This window comes from Callorhinus ursinus, unplaced genomic scaffold (assembly GCF_003265705.2).
Source record: "Callorhinus ursinus isolate GAN/ISIS: 27379988/994484 unplaced genomic scaffold, GSC_fseal_2.0 scaffold47, whole genome shotgun sequence".
In the NCBI taxonomy this organism is placed as follows: Eukaryota; Metazoa; Chordata; class Mammalia; order Carnivora; family Otariidae; genus Callorhinus; species Callorhinus ursinus.
In genome coordinates, this window is record NW_027397109.1 from 7367931 (window position 1) to 7390446 (window position 22516).

Below are 22516 nucleotides of genomic sequence, written 5' to 3' on the forward strand. Positions count from 1 at the left end.
CATTTGCAACATTTACTAAGTAATAGTTTGCTCATTCAAAAGAGTATAAAATATGGGCATTTACTTAACAAGATTCTTGTGCTTTTTTTTTTTTTTAAGATTTTATTTATTTATTTGACAGAGAGAGACACAGCGAGAGGGGGAACACAAGCCGGGGAGTGGGAGAGGGAGAAGCCGGCTCCTCGTGGAGCAGGGAGCCCTGTGTGGGGCTCCATCCCAGGACCCTGGGATCATGACCTGAGCTGAAGGCAGACGCTTAACGACTGAGCCACCCAGGCGCCCCAAGATTCTTGTGCTTTAAAAAAATATACTTACAAAAATTATATTGCACCTTTAAAAATATAAATGAAGAAGTCGGATAAATTAGCATGTAAATGTGATTGGCATTTGTGTGAACAGTAATTCTAATGTACTGAAAATAGCCATATTCATCACGAATTAAAGTATCAAATGAACTTTAAAATAGTTCCAAATGAATAGCTAGTATTATGGAGAAATATTTAACTATCTTGAATTTCTCTTTTAGAAGTTCAGTATTTTGCTAATGATACTAAGATGAGCTATGTAATCCTTGGGAGGATTATTTTAAAGTTAATGTGATTTAGCTAGATTAAGCAGTCATAATTTAAAATCCTTTAATATTTTCTTTTAGTAAAAGAATACCTTGGCTAAAATGTCCGTGTGCACCTCAGTGACTTCTGCATTGTTTTTTTCCTGTGGCACTTTAAACACTCTCTAATTAATTCTTCTACTCGGGCCCAGCATTTGCAGGTGAACATCTGTGGTAAAGAGGAAACAAGATCTGTTCTTAGAGTACATAGGGTGAAAGCTGCTCTGTTGGAGAGTGTCCCAGATGTGTTCATGGGTGCTAGGGTCGCCCCAGCTGTGACCTGTAGGGGAGGGAGGGTCAGGCCGACTCTCACAGATGTGTGCTCTCCTTCTGCACTGGCTGCCTGGGTTGCAGAATTGAGTCCGGGAAGAAAGGCAGGGCCCTCTGCCAGCAATCCCAGAGACTGGCTCTGTTTTGTCTGGGATTGGTGACTAGAGGCAGAACCAGACCTTTCTGGTCCTCAAAAAAGAGTTCTACATAATCCATCGGTCATACCCGCCTCTATCAGTGGAGTGACTACTTGGTTTGATAGCCCTCACTGCACATAACAAAGGAAGTGGTCTACGGAGGTCTCCATTGTCTTTAGAGCAATTTCCAAATGTCCCATTTTCTAGTGACGTGGAATTCCCATTCAGGTCCCTTGAAGGAGTACCTGCCATGTACCCCCACAGTCCTCAGAAGCTGATCTTTTGCATATGTTTGTGTAGTACTCCTGTCGATTTAGCCAGACCTATCAGTTTGTCCTTGCTGTGTAACAAATCACCCAATACTTAGGATCTTAAAAAACATTCATGATTCTGTGGGCTAGCAATTTGGGCTCAGATCTGAGTGGTTCTTTTGCTAGACTTGCCTGGGCTGATTCATACAGATGCAGTCGTCTGTGGCTTGGCTGAGACTGGCTGGTCTAGAATATTCCCTCACTCAAATGTCTGGAGGTTGGCACACTATCAGCCAGGACATCTCATTTCTTTTCCATGTGACTTCGCCAGCAGGCTAAACTGGGCTTCTTCCCATGGTGGTCTCAAGGCTCGCGGCAGCTAGGGAAAGTGCACCCCGCATGCCCAAGTGCTTGTCAAGCTTCTGCGTGTGTCATGTTTGCTTTTTAACTAAAACAGGTCACAGTGCTGCCCAGATTCAAGGGATGGGGGAAAAAATGTTCCACCTCTTGATGAGAAGAACTGCAAAGGCCCATTGCAATGGGGTATCCAAACAGGGAATGTCTGACAATTACTTATACTCTACCTACCTTTGCTGACAGGAATATTTGTTTTTTATTGTTTTTGTTGATTTTCATGATAAAACATTTCAAATGTACACCAACATTCAAACAACTTCAAAGTAGAAAGAATAATACAATAAACTTCCCATATACCCATCAGCTGGATTCACCAGTTTTCAGAATGTTGCTCCATTGGCTGCCTCTACTTTTTAACTTTTCTCCCTGCTGAAGTGTTTTGAAGCAGATCCCAAACATTGGGCTGTTTCAGCTCTGTATGTTTGCATATGCAGTTCTTGAAAAGGGATACCTTCCTTTCTTTTTTTTTTTTTAAGATTTTATTTATTTATTTGACAGAGACACAGTGAGAGAGGGAACACAAGCAGGAGGAGTGGGAGAGGGAGAAGCAGGCTTCCCGCTGAGCAGGGAGCCCAATGTGGGGCTCGATCCCAGGACCCCGGGATCATGACCTGAGCTGAAGGCAGACGCTTAACGACTGAGCCACCCAGGCGCCCCAAACGGATACCTTCCTATGTAGCCACAATACCATGACCACATCTTGGTATCACTGAACACTCAGTCCATAATGCAATTTCCCCAAATGTCTCAAAAATGTCTTTTTATAATAGGTAGATCTGAAATGGAATCCACCCACAGAAGGTCCATAGCAGTCCCAACTTGCTTTTCTTTTCTTTTTTGTCTACTGACTTGTTTTGAAAACTGGGTCCATTTTCCTGCATAGAACCTCCTACATTCTGTAGTCATCTGTTCGATTCCTTGTGGAGTCCTCTAACTTGCTTCTCCATCTCCTGTATTTCTGTTTATGAAAGTTAGCCCTACAGGCTGAGTTTCATTCAGGTTCCACTTTGGGGACAGCCATCCTCTGTAGATAATAGTACTGTTTGCTTCCAGTTGTGTCACATGGAGGCATAAATGTTTGCTTGTCTTAGCTTTGAATGATGCTAACATTGCTCAGTGAGTTGATCCCTTGATGACCAATTGCCTGGGTCTGTTATTTGAAGTGTTTACAAGATGATGGTTTCCTAATTCTATCATTCCAGATTTGTTAGCTGGAGTTATTTTATAAGGAACATCTTGTTATCAGAGTTGTTTGGTTATCTGAAAGAGTTCATACAAAATATATTCTTTTTTTTATGTTATGCTAGTCACCATACAGTACATTAGTAGTTTTTGATGTAGTGTTCCATGATTCATTGTTTGTGCATAACACCCAGTGCTCCGTGCAATACGTGTCCTCCTTAATACCCATCACCAGGCTAACCCGTCCCCCCACCCCCTCCCCTCTAGAACCCTCAGTTTGTTTCTCAGAGTCCATCGTCTCTCATGGTTCGTCTCCCCCTCCGATTTATCCCCCTTCTTATCCCCCTTCATATATTCTTTCCTTTAAATTGACAGCTTATAGAATAAGAATTTGGTGCCCAAGTTCTATCCAGAGTTGTTCGATAAGTAGTTGCTTGGGGGCTCTCTCACTTACTTTCTTTTTTGTTGTCACTTGAATTCATGGGTTTTAGATATTCATTGTGTTTCAGTTAATTGCCTTTATTTTTCTTTGGGGAGGGCTTAAATTGTTTCATCTTTGGCCAATGGGAACTGCTGTTTGTTGTATCCCTTTGATCCATTATTCTTTGAGAACTTCCTTGCTTTCTGGCACAAAGTATCCCAAGATTATCTTGTATATTTCTTGCTCCAGATCTGTAATCAGTCATTCCTGGCTGGAGATTACAATTCGGGCACTAGATGTACTCACTGATATTGGGTTTTCATCCTTTCTAGTCTTTTTTATTGGCAAGAGCTAGGAAATCTCTATATACACACATATACATATATATATTTTCAAGATACTTTAAAAATTAAGTTATACTGATTTTTTAAAAATTTAAAATGAGAATTGCCAAATTTTTATTTAACTTCTTCGATTTTTATACTTTTTTCTTTTAAGCAGAAAATCTTGGTACATAAGAATGTTAGTATACCTTAATATATATTGATATATTAACTAATAATATAACCAGTATAAAAGCATACACTATAATATTATCATTATTAGCAGACGCTAACATGTTATTAGAATTATTACTTTGGAATTGTTATATATTTATATGTAACTTTGAAACTATCAAATACATAATATAATGCTAATATTGTAAATTGTTGAATGTTAATAATGCTAATATATTAAATATACTAATATATTTGTTAATACAGTTATATATAAATTAACAGCTAATCATTATATATAGGTTAATGAACTAATGAATATATAACAGTTTTATATTAGTTAATGCACACATACATATATTAACAGTTTCAAAGTAATAATGCTGATATTTTTACTAATAGACTACTGAATGAAATTTAAGATTTCTTTGCAGTGCTGTTTTCCTTAGAATATATTATACAAAGAATCTACAACAAAGTGCTTTGTGCAAGAGGCATTGGAAATAATTCTTTTCTCTGTGGGGTTAGGTCACCAACTTAGTGTTACGTTTTCTTGCTTCAGTTCATTTTCAGTTTTTACAAATTTTTTTCTTCTTGATTTCATTTACTTTTTTAAAATATGTAGAATATTTTTATGTTTTCAAAGTTGAAACTATATTATAGAGCATATGTAGAAAAATTATTATTGATGTCCTCTCCTTCCTCCAAAGGTAACTATATTTATTCTTAGTCTTCCAGTGTTTCCTTTGCAAGTATATGCATCTATTTTATTCCCTTTTAAAATTTATTTTACTTATTTTATTTTTTAGAGAGAGAGCACGCCCTCATGTGTGCGGGTTGAGGGGGGGTTAGAGGCAGAGTCAGAGGGAGAGAGAGAGAGAGAGAGAATCCCAACCAGGCTCCCCACCCAGAACGGAGCCAGATGTGGGGCTCGATCTCACAACCCTGAGATCATGACCTGTGCTAAATGAGGAGTTGAATGCTTAACCAACTGAGCCACCCAGGCGCCCCTAAAGATTATTTTAAATATAAAAATATATTTACCCTTTTTTAGATGGAGTGTCACTCACTTTTCTATATTTTTTATTTGTTTTAAAAGAGTATTATTAAGGTTTATCACACCACATTGTAAAGAGAATGCAAACATATTTTGGGGGACTGGGTCATTCAGATTCTTTTAAGGAATCTCTCTTTTTTTAATCCGGTGAGTTGGGTACTCCCTGCCATCTGGGGAGGACAGACTCCAAATTAAAGTGCAGTCAGGAGATTTCTTCTAATCTCAGTTTACTGCTTGAGGCTGAAAAAATATCCCACAGCATTTCTTTTACAAACACGAGTTTGAGAAAAAAATGTTCCTGAACAGAATAAGAATTGTGAAACTCCAGGTGTACCCTGTATGTTGTCCACTGTGACTTTTTGGTTTATACTCTGCCTCATTCGTAGTCATGTTCACAAACCTGAACTTAAGAAAAGTCTAGAGGCTCAAAATGAGCATGTCTAAAATAATTTCCATAAGATTTGCAAAGAGGAGGAATCAGCAAAAGTGGAAGAATATCAGAGAAATTAAAGAGTTAAAATTAGCAGAATTTGATGCAGTTTAGTTAATAATATTGTAACAATGTTAATTTTTAAACCTTTAACAAATCTACCACAGTTATATAAGATGTTAACATTAGGGGGAGTTGGATAAACTCTGTATTATCTTTGCAACTATTCTGTACAGCTAAAATTATTACAAAATAAATTTTATTTAACGCTTACACACACAAGCAGCTGCATTCAATAAAAAAGTATACTTAAAGAACTTCAACAAATCCATAACAGAAATAACCTAACAAAAAAAAAGGGGGAGTAAATGACATAAACAGGCAAGTAATATACCATTTTTGTCAGCCAGATGGGCGAAAATCTAAAAGATTAATATTATCAAGTGTTCATATGGGTGGGGGAAACAGGATAAGTTGATCTGGTATTTTTGGAGGGATGGTAGACAGTGTCCGTTTAAAAAAATTTATTTTAAATAAACATATACCTCAACCCAGAAAATCACCTTTTGGATGTCTCTCCTAAAGGAAACTTTCACATGTGCACAAGAAGGCATAAATAAGGATTTTCACTGCAGCGTTATAATATCAAAACCATCTTAGCTAGACAAATTACAGTATATCCATATTATGGAATACTAGACAGCCATTTTAAAACGATGATGTAGATTTTCATTGCTTGACCTAATCTCCAAGACAAAAATATTAAGTGGAAAACATTGCAAAAGTAAATATTGTCTATCATTTGTTTTTTAAAAACCTGCATATTCCTATATATCCACACACCCTCTCCCCCCTTTCTCTTTGTTTTCATATATATATGTGTAAATAAATACAGAAAAAGTGATCTGAAAATACATACTCTGGTTCAGTTTAAATACTAATATTCCTGGGTAATAGCAGTGGGAATGGGAGCATGTGGTCCAGTTGGACTTTTAAAAATGTCTATTGCTTCTTTCATAGAAGGAATGTATGCCTGCATTAGTTGTGAAATTAAGGTGAGAAAGAAAGAATGCCAAAGGACTTGGGCATGTCTTGACAACAGAGAGACCTAGAGGTGATAGAGAACTTCTGAGAAACTTGTCACGAACTCATAGAATGCAGTCTGAAGGGAGAGGTGGTCTCTAATTTGTGGGGTCCAGTGGAGAATGAAAGTAGGGGACCCTTTGTTCAAAAAGCAAAAAAAAACTGCAGTTAAAGGTACATATAATTTTTATCATTTATATTGAGCAGTGCCAGTTTTAAAAGCAAAGATCAGAATATTTAACTTGTATGAGTAATCACTTAAATTACACAATCCATATTTTGTGGCTTGTCCCTGGAGTTTGTCCCTCAAGCTGGCCAGAAGAGAGAAGCACAGCTGTACTCAGAAAGGTAGGGAGGAGAGAGGACCCCATTCCTGGGGGAAGCACCCCTGGACCTGGTACAGTCGTAGCCAGTATAGACCCTCACAGGGCCCTGGGGGTCCCACTTGCCTCCTGAGCCTACCGGGACCCCCTTCTCACAAGCCACCTGACCTAAATGCCTAAGCTGAGGATGGGGTCCTTCCCTTCCCCAGGGAACTCAGGCTACAGGACTGCCGCTCCAGCCCATAGCAGACAGCAACTACCAAGGATCCTTAAGCCTCTACCACTGGCAGCTTGGTACCCCAATGGAGGCTAGGCAGGAGGCTCACCCCCACCAACATATGGCCTCCTGTCAGCCTGGGGCTCTTGCCCAGCCCAAGGTGCTAAGGGTACACAAGCCTGACCCCAACCCTCTCCCATATCTTTGTGAGGGACAGAGGGTGGTAGAGCAGGGAGGGAGCACCGGCAGGGGCTTTAGGAGTTGTGGGAGTGGGTAGCTGAGAAGCCCTCTAGGGAGGCCAAAACAAACAGGATCACATGTGAGCTGAGGTCCCCAGTGCATGCCCCATTGTCCCATCACCTTCACTTACAAAACACAAATCCAAAGCGAGAACTGTTAAGACTCCAGACAGTGCTGCAGAGCATTAAATCCAGTGTAGGGCCCTTCTGAGCAGCTGTGCCCATTGCATACCATCGAAGGTGGCCTGGGTAAGGTCAAGGGTTGCCCTCTTGACCCTCAGCCCCACCCCCGTTTTTAAATGGAAGACATCAGAGGAAGCTTGAATTCTGAGATGTAGAATCCTTCCGCTGAGAGAGGATGACGATGATGGTGAGACAGAACAAAGCTGATAGGGCCAGCCCGCCCCGGAGATGGGGTTTAGAGCCCAGGGAGAGCAGAAGACGGAAGAGAAGCAGGTGCCCAGGGTAGGTATATCATGGTTTGGCAGGAAGGGAAGAGAGTTTCCATTCCTTAATTTCTTTTTTCTCTAGGAATCACTGCTTGGGCTGGGGAGGAGGTCTTTGAGGGATCGTTAGGAGAGTATAGAAGATGGGAAACAGGAGCTGGAGAGACGGGGAGGCAAACTGCTCAGAGAGGAGTCAGAGCCTTGGCCTGTCAGTCCGGCTGGAGTCATGGATTCCGTGGAATTAGGGAGCTAACAATCAGCCTGCTTGTGTGACATTCAGGACCCAACAAAGAGAAAGGTCCACCTTGCCCCAGTCAAGGGAAGGATGGCCTCACTCTTGTTTGAGGAAGGACTGTTCTTTATTCTGAACTGAATAAAAAATGACTTTTTAATGTTTATACGTCCTTTTAAAAATGCAATGATGTTGGTGATAGTAACATTCTTTTGGTATTTTTTTTTATTATGGCAAAATGTACACAATATAAAATCTACCATTTTAATCATCCTTAAGTATATTAGTGTTTGTTTTTAAATGTCATTGCTTTGCAAAATAAGTGAAAAAGTTGGTAATCCTATACTGCACCCCTGAAGTGTTTTGTTTTGTTTGAAATTTTACTGGTCTGTGCAGTCTGGAAATTTTATGAGCCTTAGAAACCTGTTCTTTGTTTAATCTTGTTCTATGACTTTAGCGGCAGAGGAAAGCTCTGAAACAATGTATAGAATTTTTTTTTAAAGATTTTATTTATTTATTTGACAGAGAGAGAGAGAGAGAGAGAGCACAAGCAGGGACTGCAGCAGGCAGAGGGAGAGGGAGAAGCAGACTTCCCCACCAAGCAGGGAGCCCGATGCAGGGCTCGATCCCAGGACCTTAGGGTTATGACCTGAGCTGAAGGCAGACACATAACTGACTGAGCCACTCAGGTGCCCCCAATGTATAGAATTTTTAAAGACATGGCATAGGAGTAGGTTAGAATTACTTTTGTTGTGGTGGTGGTGATGGTTACAGTGCTTTGGTACAATTCTATTTCTAGTATTTCATATATCCTCTTCTGTGGCATTATCAAGGTTGTCTCATGTTCTGCCACAGTGCCTAATACTTCCCCTTTGCATTTCATACGAAAACTCACATCTCATACCAAAAATAAATAAATGGCTTTTCTAAGGATAAAAAAAATTTTTTTTTGTAATGGAAACAAAATATACATAGATAAAATGTGAGCATGGATATAGTTGTTCATTTGGTCAAGGGTGTTGTAATAAGTGGTTCTATCTAAGATTTATGAAGATTTTGCGCAGTTCTTTTTTTTTTTTTTTTTTTTTTTTGCATTCTGAGCCGCAGACACCAAAAATCCCACAGGAAGTTCTCTTTGTGAGTGTTGTGGTTTTTTAGTTTCCTGTTCAGTTTGCACTAGCTGATCAGAAATAAGATAATCTGTGCAATCGAAAGAGATTCTTGGTTAAACGTTACTCTAAATGAGAATCTCAAACTTGCTTGTATTTCTTCCCATGTGATGAGTCTAGAGGAGCTATAACCACATTCATACCTGAGCATTAAAGTTGTGGTATAATTTTTGTTGTTCAGTGGATAAACTCTTCATTGTTAAAGGGGCAACTATCTGAGATTATGCTCTATGCTTTCCACTTCTTATCAGAGCATCTCCCCAAAAATAAACCATTGGAATGGAGATGTGTTTTTAAGACTTGACAATAGTGTTTTTCTTTCCTTTTTACAAGTGACAAAAACTTTCTCTTGTTTCTTTAGAGAAAAGGAAATACATAAAACATGTTATACAGTTCACTTCAGATATTACAAATACCACTGAAAAAATTTTAAAGGGTACTATTATTCACTGAGATAGTTTTATAAATGTAATTCTTAAAGCAAGGCATTCTCAAGGTAAAAATTTTTTGCTTAATTTCATTATGTCTTATACCATGGCAAAAATAAACTAAAATTGTAATCAAATATATTAGATCTTTGACAAATTGTTGTAGTCTAGCATTTAAATGATATACGGAAGACGTGATGAAAAGTGACAAATGAGAAAAAAAAGAAAAGTTTCTGTGCATTTTTAGGTATGTCTCTAGGTTTAGGTGCTATTAAAGACACAATGCCTAGTTCTAGGCAGTTTATGCTGATTGCACATCTTAATAAATGGTAAAAGTAATAAAGACATGAAAGGTCTCCAATAATAAAGTAATAAAGACATGAAAACTCCCCAGATTTTTTAAAAACAGTGCTTGCTCCTAGGGACATTTTAATTACAATTCTTAAAAGAGTAAATAATACTTTGCTCCCAAACAAAAATATTACACCATAAGTTTAAAACAAAAGTGACTTCAGGGCGCCTGGGTGGCTCAATTGGTTAAGCGACTGCCTTCGGCTCAGGTCATGATCCTGGAGTCCCGGGATCGAGTCCCACGTCGGGCTCCCTGCTCGGCGGGAAGTCTGCTTCTCCCTCTGACCCTCTTCCCTCTTGTGCTGTCTCTCATTCTCTCCCTCTCAAATAAATGAATAAAATCTTTAAAAAAAAAATAAAACAAAAATAAAACAAAAGTGACTTCAATCATTTCTATGCAGGGGGGTGGGGCGGGGTGGGGGGAGAAAGAAAAGAGTAAGAGTTTGATTTGCACAGTGTTTTTTTCTAGTTCTGATAGCTTCAGCTGAAAAATATATGAAAAGGTTACTTTGAGATCTTAATAGATATTTATGTATGATAAACAGATATTTCTTGGCTAAGAGAAGTTTGATCTTTCCATACAGTTGAGTTCCAAACAGAAAATGATTGTTTAAAATCTGGTGTTTGTGCCTTTCCCCCCTTTCTTGTGTACCTTTTGTGGCACTAGGTTAGGTACTTTAAGAATGTTATTGTTATGAAGAATTTCTGACATTTGTGGAGAGCTTTACATTTTACAAAGTGTAGAATAATGAGGCTGGAAATGGTTTCTTACATATTCTTTGGCGTTTAGCAAGGCGGTCAGCATCGTGGGAAGTGTACGCAGAGACTGATTAAACTTGGACCTTGGGCTGCAAGTCTTTAACCTCCTCGTCTGCCCTGATGTGAGCTGGAGAACTGGCTTCAGAAATGCAAGGCAGCCTGAGCCCTTCGCTCACCACTAAGAATTGCAGCATTTTGGTTGCCAAAAATATACTTTGGAGATCCCTGCCTACAGGGGTGGGAGAGACTTTGGATATATCTTGAGGCCTAATGTGGGTGGGCCAGGGTATCACAGTTCCCTTGGGTATTTCCCAGCCTGCTTGCCCAGGAGTGCCCACGAAGTTTTAGTTTTAGCACAGTCTGTTTGTCGAGAATGAAAGCAATCACTCTGACCCTGTTAAGAGCGCTTTAGAGATGAAAGCCAGGACGTGCTTTACAGAAAAACCGCATTCTGCTCTCAGTGGGGCAGCAAGGCCCAGGCATGTGGTGACAGCTGTGACCATCGATATTTACCACGTTAAGAAAACTACTGTCAGGTATTTGCTGTACCAGCCTTTCCAACAGCCCTTCTGCGTGGGGGCTGATCCATCGTGGCTTGTTGAGGAGCAAGCGGACAAGTCTCTGCTATAAGTCGAAAAAGCTTTGGTACACAGGGGCTTTCTCCTCGGGGGCGATTTCTGCTGGAGCTTTGATAAAAACAAACAGGAAGACTCGCATGCCAGCGGAAACTGTCCACCAAGTACTTCGGGAACCCGGCTTTTCCTTCCGCGACTGGGGTCGGACCACGGGAGGAAGCGGGCCTTGGGCCGCTCGCCCCGCCCCGCAGCGGCCCCGCCCCCACCATGGGCCCGCCCCCACCGTGGCCCCGCCCCCGCACAGCCGGGCATGCTCAGTGGGCCGGGCCGGGCCGGGCCGGCAGGTTTGCGTGGCCTCCCGCAGTTGCCGGCGCCGGCTCAGCTTGTGGACGCTGGGTCCCTTTCCCGCGGCTGGTTCCAGGGAAGTTACGTGCGGAAGCCGGCTTCTGAGGAGCCACCGGGCGGACTGCAGGGACGCCAGTGGCGAGCGAGCGGGGCCGACGTGTCCGGGCTGCGAGAGCTTGGGAGGCCGAGCGAGTGGCCGCACTCGGAGGGAGGCGCCGGCCGGGCGCGCCCCGCGGAGGAGACCCGGGCGGGGCAGGCGGGCGCTTCCCGGACTTTTGTCCGAGTTGAGTCCCCTCCCCGTGGGCCGGGCCTCTGCGGCCGCCCCCGCCCCCAGCACCGCTCGCTCGGGGGAGATGTTTATCTGGTCTGTGGCGTGAGGAGCCGGTGGGCTGGTGGCGCGGAGTTTCGGGTCCGAGGAGCCTCGCGCGGCGCTGGAGAGAGACAAGATGTCCGCCAGGGCCGCGGCCGCCAAGGTGAGCGCCTCCGAGGCCGTCAGGGCCGATTCCGAGCGAGGGCGGCCGCCAGCCGGCGTCTGGCCCGCGCCCCGCCCTCTTCCCGGCGGGCTGCTGCCCAAGCGCCGGGGGCGGCAGCGGGTGGGCCGGGCTGGCTGTGGCGGTGGGCCGCTCGGAGCCCCGCGGGCGGGCCGGCGGAGGGCGGGGGCCCAGGAGGGGGCGGCGGGCGCGCAGAGCTGCGGTCCGGGGCAGGTGCATCGCTGCCGGCGTCGGTGCCTGGCTCCGGCTCGCGGCGGGCGGGGACGCGCAACAGGTCCGGCGCCGGCAAACTCGGCGACGGGAGTGGGTTCTGCGGGCACTGGGCGAGCCTGCGGCGGGCGGGAGGTCGGGGTTTGGGGTGCCACCTCCCCAGGCCGGTAGCTGCTGTCTTTGGAGGAGTGGTTGGTCACCGGCGAAACCGTGTAGTTTCGATCTGATGTCAGTGTTCGTGGTATGCGCGTGCCAGCGATAAGACATTGAGGCAGGAGAACACTCAGTGTTTTGTGTGTAGTATGTCGGAATTTTTTTTTCTCCACACTGTGTAATTTACTTAAGGTAGCATTGAAAAAGAGAACCCCTTAACACTTTGTAATAGCTTAATTTGAATTAAACTTTCAGAAGTAGCACAAAATACTCCTACAAATGGACAATGAGATGAAGTCTAAAAAATAAAATTAAGAAAGATTTGTCTTTTCCTATCAATTTTTACATGTGCTTTGAAGTACTAGGACATTTTTTCAGTGCTGTGAAACCAACTTGTATGTTACATCAAAAAGCTGAAGTTCGTAAACTCAGTTAAAATTCTCCTTTCCTTTTCTACATTGTACTCTTTCTCATCATACAGTAGTACCTGCTTTTTTTTTTAATAATTACAGGCATACAGAAATGTAAAAAAAAAAGTAAAAATCTCTCTTTGAAAATTAATTCATTACTTCAAACAGTATCGAAGTACTTAAGAATGTAATGGTTTTATGTATTGATTTTTCTGTTGGAAATGTTTATTCATAGCATCTGGAACAGGGTATAATATGGCCCTGAAGTTTCTGAACTCAGGACCTTGTTTTCTGGGAGGCAGAAATTAGCAGTTACATTTAGTAGTGAATATATATATTTTTAAGGGATATAATCTTTCTTTAAGAAAACTTTGATTTGTACCTTTTTGACCTTATGTTGATGAAGAACAATCTAAGATGAAACTTGAGCCAGTGATTGAGAATAAAAAGCAAAATTTTGTTTAGATTTTAAAATAAGTTCACATTACTTACCTTTAAGGGGGTTTCCTTTCCAAGGAGGAAAGGCTTTGTTTTTATGTTACACATAATGTCACTTTGTTCCTGAGGTGTGATCTCTGGTACTTGATATCTAAAACAACACACTTCATTTTATTATTATTATTATTATTACTATTATTATTGTAATTAAAGCAACACTATGTGAGGAAAATGCTACCTGACAACACACTTTAAAAAGGTTATTTCAAATATGGAGAGAAGTAAGTTTTCAGTGGATTGTTATAGTAAGATGATTTAGAAGAAACAATACTTTTCTTCCTGAATTATGGGATTGAGATTTATGGCATATTGAAAAGCATCAGAATTTAAATATTACATTGTAGGGACATGTGTATTCATAAATATTTATGAATAAAATGTGAGTTGAAAGCTTATTTTGTTTAAATGCTGTATTATGAGCCTACCACAAAATCTTCTGTAGAACAAGGCAGGCAGGCCATAAAAAATAAGTGAAATGAAAGAATATTCGCCTTTTCCCTAAGTCACATTTAATATCTTGAGGTGACTGAAATGCTTACTACAAGCCAGACTGTGTACTTAGTACTTTACATGTGATACTTTTGTTTCCCTACCCTACCTCAGTTTAAAAAAAAAAAAATTAATTTTGCAGCGTGCTCTTTTGTTTTAGCGGAGTCGTTTGTAGAACAACTCTCTAAGCCAGTACGTGTGATTCTATATTCGTTGTAATAGTTGAATAGTCTGTTATCCTAAGAATATGCTGCCGATCATCATTGCCTTACTGACAGACATTTAACTTGTTTTCAGGATTTTGCTATTGTAATAAGTAGCTTTATATTTATATCTCTGCACTATTATAGTGTGTTAAGTCCTTAAAAATGGAATTTTGGGGTCCAAGGGTATGTGCATTTAAAATTCTGATAAATTCCATTAAATTTTTCTCCAAGAAGAGGATGCTTAGGAATAAATATAACAGTTGTTGGTAAATTACATGTTATTTTATTTTATTAAGATTTTATTTATTTATTTGACAGAGAGACACAGCGAGAGAGGGAACACAAGCAGGGGGAGTGGGAGAGGGAGAAGCAGGCTTCCTGCTGAGCAGGGAGCCCGATGTGGGGCTCAATCCCAGGACTCTGGGATCATGACCTGAGCTGAGGGCAGACGCTTAACGACTGAGCCACCCAGGCACCCCAATTACATGTTATTTTAAAGGACATAAAACCTAAATAAATTAGATGAGGGAGATGGGTAGAGTCAGTATTGTAGAATATACGAATTCCCCCCAAATCGATATATATATATATATATAAGTGTAATACAACTCCAAATAGAATTTCAGTGGTATTTTAGAAAACTTGACATGTAATGAGAAAGTTTATCTGCTAAAATAAATGAATGATAGCCATGAAATTTTGGATAAAGAAGTCCCTACTAGAAAACCTAATGTGTTACAAATTCAGAGTAATTTAAAGCAGTCTATCAGCTCAGGAATAGACAGTGGAACCGCAGAATCCAGGAACAGTTTTGTATTTTTGAGTTTTTAGTGATTATCATCATCAGTGTTTAATGTGTCAGGTGTTGTTCTAAGTGCTTAACATGAATTAAGGGATTTAATTCTTATAGTAACCCTATGAAGTGAGCATTACTATTATCCCCACTTTATGGATGAGGAAATTGAAACACAGATAAAATAATTTGCCTAAATTCACTTAGCCAGCAAGAGGGAAAATTAGGAATATATGATAAAAATAATGTGGATTACTGGGGAAAGGAATGGGTTATTTATTCAGTAAATAGTGCTGGGACTGTTGGTTATCTCCCCCCCCCCCTTTTTTGGGAGTTTTTTGTTTTAAACCATAGGCAAAAAAAAAAAAATGAAATGTTTGAATAAGAGCAAATAATATGGATCATAAAATACTAGAAGAAAGTGCAGGATATTTTTTAAGAAATACACCTGAGCTGGAAAGGGCTTCTTTGTATGTGATGTTAAATAAAGGAAAAGGTTTTTATATGTGTGGTATACATCTGAATTGCGAACAGAATTACTAGTGCGCCTGATAATAAAATTCTAGAGTTGAAAACAGGAATTTGAGGGTGGTTCTCTTTTTAACCAAGGAGTTAATTATGTAAGAAAATGGTGTGGATAATTATTAGGAACATTTCCTATTGGTTGAATCACAGAAAGTGGCTGAAGGAAGTTGCAGTGGCTTCTGGATTTTCAAGCTGTTTCACTTTGGAGGAAGCAATAAAGTTTAAGATTGTACTACCTAAATGCTTGTTAGGTTTTACTGATTAAATGTTTCCATTATGTTTCAGGGACAGTACTTTTTTTTCCTGTGGTTACCTCTAAAATTGTAGTTTAGTATAAAAATAATTTACATCACTTCTTAGGAATTGATTATATCAAGTGAGGCACAATGTACTTTTCTTTAATTTAAATTTATTTTTATTTGCGTAATTATTTTTTTAAAAAGCTGGGCATGCACTTGAACTCAGGGCTTGAACTCACAACCCTGAGATTGAAACCTGAGCTGAAATCAAGAGTTGGACACTGAACTAAGCAACCCAGGCACCCCTGGACTTTTCTTAATAGCTGAACATTTGAAAGTTAAGAACTAGAAAATTAGTCATTACAGGTAGGAATTGTGTCCTGAGTGGCTGGTACAATGTAGTTTTAGTTTTGGTACATACTGATCAATGCTTATGTGCTGCATATTGCTTTAAAAGTAATGGAAAAACTCACTGGACTTATGAGAATTCAGTTGATTGTGTCTGCCAACTTTTAATGAGCTTCACTGTAGTAATATTTTTCTGGATGTGCTAAGTTAAAGGCAAAAGGCTTTCATTTATGTTAGCATTTTAGACATTTATGGTTAAAACTGTAATTTATGTTCTTTGTTGGTCATCCTGACTATATTTACAACTCTTAAGTTCATTTTAGGACAGCTCTGTAAGACAGCTACTTTTCCAATCATACTGTGCCTTTTCTCTCAGGTTGTGTAATGGTACACACTCCACTACACTGTTAGGAAAGACCCCCCCCCCATTTTTTTTTTTAAGATACTGATGTTTTCATGTTAGGGTCTTACAACCTTTATTTTACATTTAAGAAGGACTCATCTCAGGGTGGTGAGATGGAGCCCTGCATCAGACTCTGGCTCAGCAGGGAGTCCACCTGAGATTCTCTCTTTACCCACCCCACAAATAAATAAGTAAATATATATATATGTATATATATATATTTTTTTTAAAGAAAGACTCATGCTGCTCACTGATTACTGTCAGTAAGTGATAGAGGAGGTCAGCCATCCACAACCAACAAATAATGAGTTTGAGACCAATCTGTGGCTTTGAGGGCTGTAATGCTATATAGCTAGAACTGTTCCCTGTTTGAAGGAAAAAGATTACAGTAGAGTCACTCATTTTTTTCAATCCTGGAAACAATGTACTGGCTTTGACTTTTACTTGCTCTTTAATCTTTTTTTCTATTTAGAGACCAAATGTAAACTCTGTACAGTTCTAAGAATAAAAAAGTATAAATAAGATCACCATGCTGCTAAGGAAAGGGTCTTAGAAAATGATTTTGGTGAAAATTTGGAAATGTAATCCTGTTTCTTGACACAATCCTGACATGGTAAAAATTCAGTCTACTGAAAGACCATTAGTCTAGCTGTAAATTCGTGTATGGGACTACTCATCCCTGACTGCTCAGTCATAGCTCTTTGCAGGCCTGGACGCACACATGCACTTGGTATCCAGTACTGACTGAGCATGGTGGCTGAAGACAGGCTAGTGGAATGAGCAGTTATTTTTTATTAGTAGAGTTTCTGATCAAATGTTAAATGAGACTAAAGAGATAGTTGATGACTATTATGGTATTTCTGAAATACTTGACTGGAACTTGCTTTGCATCTCTGAATTTTGAAAGGCAGTCTTTGAAAAACCTTTTTAGTTTAACAACTTTTAATCTGGTAGGAAGAAAGAGACATTAGAATAGTTTACTGAAGGTTTATTTATTATAGTTTTTTAAATTTCATCTAAAATTGGCAGGTTTGAGAACAGTATTTCCAGTATAAGATGGCAATAAATACAGCCCTTTTGGTATGTCTGACCTAGAATGCTCCTTAATTTATTTATTGTAGAGAAGAGTAGCTTCAGGTTGCTCCTTTATGGGTTAGCCAGGTGCTTTATTTCCATTCCTTCTGAAACAGATAAATTCTTAATAATGAGAAGAGTGCAGTTGAGTATATGAGTAGGGAATTTCCTTTTATATCTTAAAAATGGATGAAAATAAGACTCTTGTGTGATCAGCTATATCACAGAAACACTGCTTTAGAACAAGAGAAAACCTGTGTTGCCAAAATTTGTACCATAAAACACACCATTTGAGACCTAATAACAAAGCTCTGACTGTTATATATGTAGTCTTAAATACTGAGTCTCAGATGGCCCTTAACTTTGGGATAGATCAGAAGATAAATTTGTATTAGTTTGCGTTGTAGGTATATATCAGAACAACCTATTTCGTGCAAGTGAAATACTGGGAAGTGAGTTGACTGATGAATGACCTCAATCATTCTAGTTTTTTGTGCCCAGAATGGATGTGAAAACAGGAGCTAATATTACTTTATATGGGTACTAATTAGGAACATAAGGTTAGCATATGCTTCTTTTAATTAAAAAAATTTTTTTTATTTGCTGAAATATTGTTTTTTTTAAATAGTATACATTCCCCAGGAGTGAAAATTCATTATTTTTTCTTGGTTATCTTAGGAATTTTCACTCTTTTGGAATTATCACTAGTAATCTTTGGGGTTTGTACAATTTCTGAAGACTGAATTAAACTTAATTCGATTACCTCTCAACTTCAGTTCATAATTATAAAATCAGGAGGATTTCAGTAATTGTTGTTAACCCAAGAAACATTCATTGAACACATTTTGTTTTGGATTCCTGTCCTGTAGAAGCTTATAGTTTCCAACTGCCTTATACTGTAATAATCAGTTATAAAATGTAATTTAGTTTTATATTGTTTACCCATAAAAAAATATGATCACACAGACATCTTATAATAACACAGCATCCTGTGTGCTTTCTTTGGTTGAGGAAGGTGGTAGAGACATATCTAGAGCCTGGGCTTGCTGTTAACACATGAATTTTAGTATTTTTCTTTGTTAATTTTTTTAAAATGTTTTAATCGAATCTGGATACATCCTTGTAAGTATTGTATGCATGTGTTCGGTAAAAAATATCTCAAAAGGAGAAAAAGGTTAAGAATTATAGTCAGAATTTACTTACAACTCCTTGAGAATACTGACATGGAAAATGCATAATATGCTGGCTGTTACTGGTATATTTAGAGTCTGACAAGCTGTGAAATATGGAACAATTAGAGTTTTGAAACTTTATTCTACATTCAGTAGATATTTATTGGGAACCTAGCATGTGCCAGGCCCTGTTCTAGATGCGAGAGATAGAACAGTGAACATAGCTCCTACTTATGGAGCATTTTAACTGTGTGAGCAGAGAGCAACAAGTAAAATACTGTACGTGATGATAAGTTCTAGAATTCCTAACATGCCATTTCTGGATCATAGCCTCTTTCTCCCAAAGATTACAACTATCTTGTCTTCTGTGGTACTCATTTTCTAGCTTTTCTTTATAATTTCACCACTTAATTATGCATTCTGTGAACACTGTAGTTTTGCCTGTGAGCTTTACACAAACAGAATCTTCCAGTGTGGCTTCTGTTGTGCATGGCTTCTTTTGCTCAGCATTGCTTTTGTGAGATGTGGGTAACTAGTTCATTAGTTTTCATTGTATTCATGGATTAAATTCATAGTAATCCATTGTATGAGGACTTAACTGCCAAATCAGCTTCAGAAAAAAAAAGTTTGAAGTAGACTTTTGTGAGGGTTTTTTTGGAGAAAAATACTGTATTCCTCTGTCTTTGGGGCAAGAATTGGATAAGCCTAGATTAGCCTGTCACTGGAGTATAACAGTTATGTGAAATATAGAAAGCTTCTTTTGGTGTTCATATGATGTTCACCTTGAAAAGTCAAAAGTCAAACCTAAAGTGTTTAGTTTTGAGGGTATTTTATGACTAAGGTCTTAAAATTCATCATCTTGAAGTATATTTTAGTAGGTACCCATTTACGTAACTCTGATCAGGCCAGTAAAAGGCACGATCAGGTGAAATACATGCATTGGACAAAACAAGTAAAAACAGGCCTACTTTTCAAAGTATAATTGTAGGAAATCTTTCCCATGGTGTCCTGTAAAGGAACTTTGGAAGATTTATGTACTGGTTGTTGGTTTTAACAGTGATACGTGTTGAAGTATTTGATCAAACAAATTTATACCAACCCTTATTTTTCTGCTGTGTTGTCTATAAAATCAGAAGACAGCGGCCATGCAAGTAGATTTACATGTGTTGTCAATATGAGAAATGCATGTCAATAAATAGCCCCCTAATATTGAGCACTGATTCTGTGACAAATACTAAGTTACATGTTTTGTGTGCATTATTTCATTTAATCTTAACAACTCTGTTAGATACCACTATTACTTCTATTTTAAATGTGAGGTTGCTTGATGCCTTATCCTGCTTATATGCTTTATAATTCATACATGCGCATGCTTATACGTTCGGGTGTTCTAAAGGAGTGTCACAGAGATGAGTGTGGAATGGTGTTAGGTGAGTTTTAGACCAGATAGGTAGCATGAATCATGAAAGCCGGGAGACATAGGGTACTGTGGCAGTCAAGAGAGCGCAAGTGGATCTGAAGGAGGTAGCTATTGCTTGGCTCCAGCTGATTGTTGGCATGGAAGAAGGCAAGGCAGGCCAGATCTTCCGGTTTTTCAAAACAGGTTGTAAATCTGTATTTTTATGTAAATTATCTTGACTTAAATGTCAGCTGATGTCACTTTTTATGCCTTTTTACTGTGAAATACAATATCTATATAAAAGTACATAAAGCAGATGTACATTAGTAAATTATTGTAAAATGAACACCCATTTAAACACCATCCAGGTCAAGGAATAAAATATTGCCAGCTTTTCAGAAGCTTCTGGCCTTGCCTGTTCCTAATAATATTACCCTAGTAAGGTAGCCATTGTCTTGACCATAAGATCCATATGGTGATCTTCCTAAATAACACCTTTACTCCCCCAAGGCAATCACTGTTTTGACTTTATGTTTTTAAGATTCGTATGTTGTTGTGTATGAATTCATTCATCTTCGTTGCTGTATAGTGTTCTATTGCATGAATATACCACAGTTTATTTATTGTGCTGTTGATGGACATTTGGGTTATTTCCTAATTTGGGCTATTTCCTAATTTGGGCTGTTAAGAGTAATGCTTCCATAAAAACTTAACACATTTCTCTTGGTGATCACACAGTTCTCTTAAGATTTGTATTTAAGGATGGAATTGCTGCTGGATTATTTAGTGTATCTTCAATTTTAGTAATTGAAATAGTCATTGAATGATGTGTTTTCCAAAGAGGTTGTACTAGTTAAGTTCTTCATCATCAGTGAATGAGAGTTTCTTTTGCTTTGTGTTTTCACCAGTACTTGGTGTTATTAGACGCTTTAATTTTAGCCCTTCTGGTGGGTCTTTAGTACAATCTCATTGTAGTTTTAATTTGCATTTCTTTGACTAGATGAGATTGAGCAACTTTTCATGTTTATAGCCTGCCTATTCAAGTTTTTTGTCTACTTTTCTGTGGGACTTTTTCTTACTGATTTGCTTTGTATTTTTTGGATAAAAGCTGGTTGATTGCATATATTTTAGATCTATTTTCCAACATGGTGGTTCTCTCTCAATGGCCTTTTCATTAATAGAAGTTCTTAATTTGAATGTGGTTAGAGGGTAGCGGCACAGCAAAAAAAAGTTTCGAGAGAGAGAACTGTCAGCCGGCCAGATCCTGCACAGAGGGAGAGCAAGTAAAGGATGGGAAAGGTTATCCTTGAGTAACCCTAAGTTTAGTTGCTTTGCTGTATGAGTTTAGGCTATGGAATCTGAATCTTGAGTCATGCTTGATAGCTGTTTTCTCATCCATGAAATGCAGATAATGATGACAGTACCCATCCCATCTCAGGGTGGTTGTGCACTCTGCACAATGCCCAGCACATAGTAAGCTGTTATGTTAAGCTGTACCTTTTTTAAAAAACATTTTAAGTGCCCACATCTTAATATTAGAGAAGAGGCATGCAGGAATTAGGGTTTTCTGTGTGTGCATCCATGTATGAACATTTAATTTGTGTATTTATGTATGTATATATTTATTTATTTGATACTGGACAGAGATTGGCCTATGAGTTAGGAGTCTCAGTCCAGCAAGATGTGCTGTGGTTTCAGAGAAGTCCATGGGCTCTGAGATACTTTTGAAAAATTTATTAAAATAGCATTAAGTAAGACATGCAATCTGTATTCTGATGGATTAGAGAATAGAAATTAAAGACCATTCCAAATCCAGTGCACAGTTGGAATATCTATTGGTATAGTGAGTGATTAGCAGATTCTGTTCAGTTTTTAACTCTTGAGCACTTTATAGTTTTCCGCTTGTTCTGTCTATACTTTTTAGCAACCCCTAAAACTCCCCTCCACTCCCCCAGCATACATATACATACATACATACATACATTATAGTCTCTCTGGATTCCTGTAATAGCTGCCTAAGTATAACATACCCCTTCTTTCTCACTCTTTTCAAAATCCAAGTTTTATTAGTTCCCCACCCCAACACAACCTCTTCCTAAAACTCATAGACTTATTGCCTTTAGAAGTAAGACCAGAATCCATGCAGTGGTCATTAGGCTCCTTCCGGATTATTTGACCTCTGCCTATTCCTCTGGCCTCATCTTGCATCTTTCTCCTCCTTGTTCTGTGTTCTTAAACTATGCTGTCCTCTTTTTGGTTCCTAGTAGATGTTGCACTTCCTGCCAAGTTTCTCTGAGTTCCTCTCATGGCACTGTTTCTCTTTCCTTTGTAGTACTTAGACATAAGCCTGTGATTATATATTTCGTTGTGAATTTTTTTTCCCACTGGATTGTAAGCTCCATGAGAACAAAGGTCAGTACTGATTGTGCCCTATTAGTCACAGAACTTAACACAGTGTCTAACATATAATAAACTCTCAAATATTATTTGAATGAGTGAAAGAAAGAACCCGAGGGCTCTTGCACATACTCTTTACCTGGAAAGCTTCTCTACCTTCATCCCTCGTTCACCAAGCACCTCTTCCTCAAGAACCATGTCCTGAGCCCCCAAGTTAGGTCAGAACTCTCCTTTAAGCTCTGTATACTTTCTCTTTGTAATACTAGGGCA

At 39.2% G+C, this 22516-nt stretch overlaps 1 protein-coding gene across 8 annotated transcripts in view; it reads left to right on the forward strand.

Moving 5' to 3' along the window:
• TJP1 (tight junction protein 1) overlaps window positions 1-22516 on the forward strand; it is a 263988-nt gene that overhangs the window by 124603 nt on the left and 116869 nt on the right. Inside the window, exon 1 of one of the 8 annotated variants that reach the window (XM_025893200.2) lies at window positions 11414-11912. The exons of the other annotated variants lie outside the window; for them this stretch is intronic. Within the exon in view, the coding sequence (XP_025748985.1) occupies window positions 11886-11912 (27 nt within the window). The 5' untranslated portion in view covers window positions 11414-11885. Of the gene's footprint in view, window positions 1-11413; window positions 11913-22516 lie in introns of those variants that run through there. 8 annotated transcript variants of the gene reach the window in all.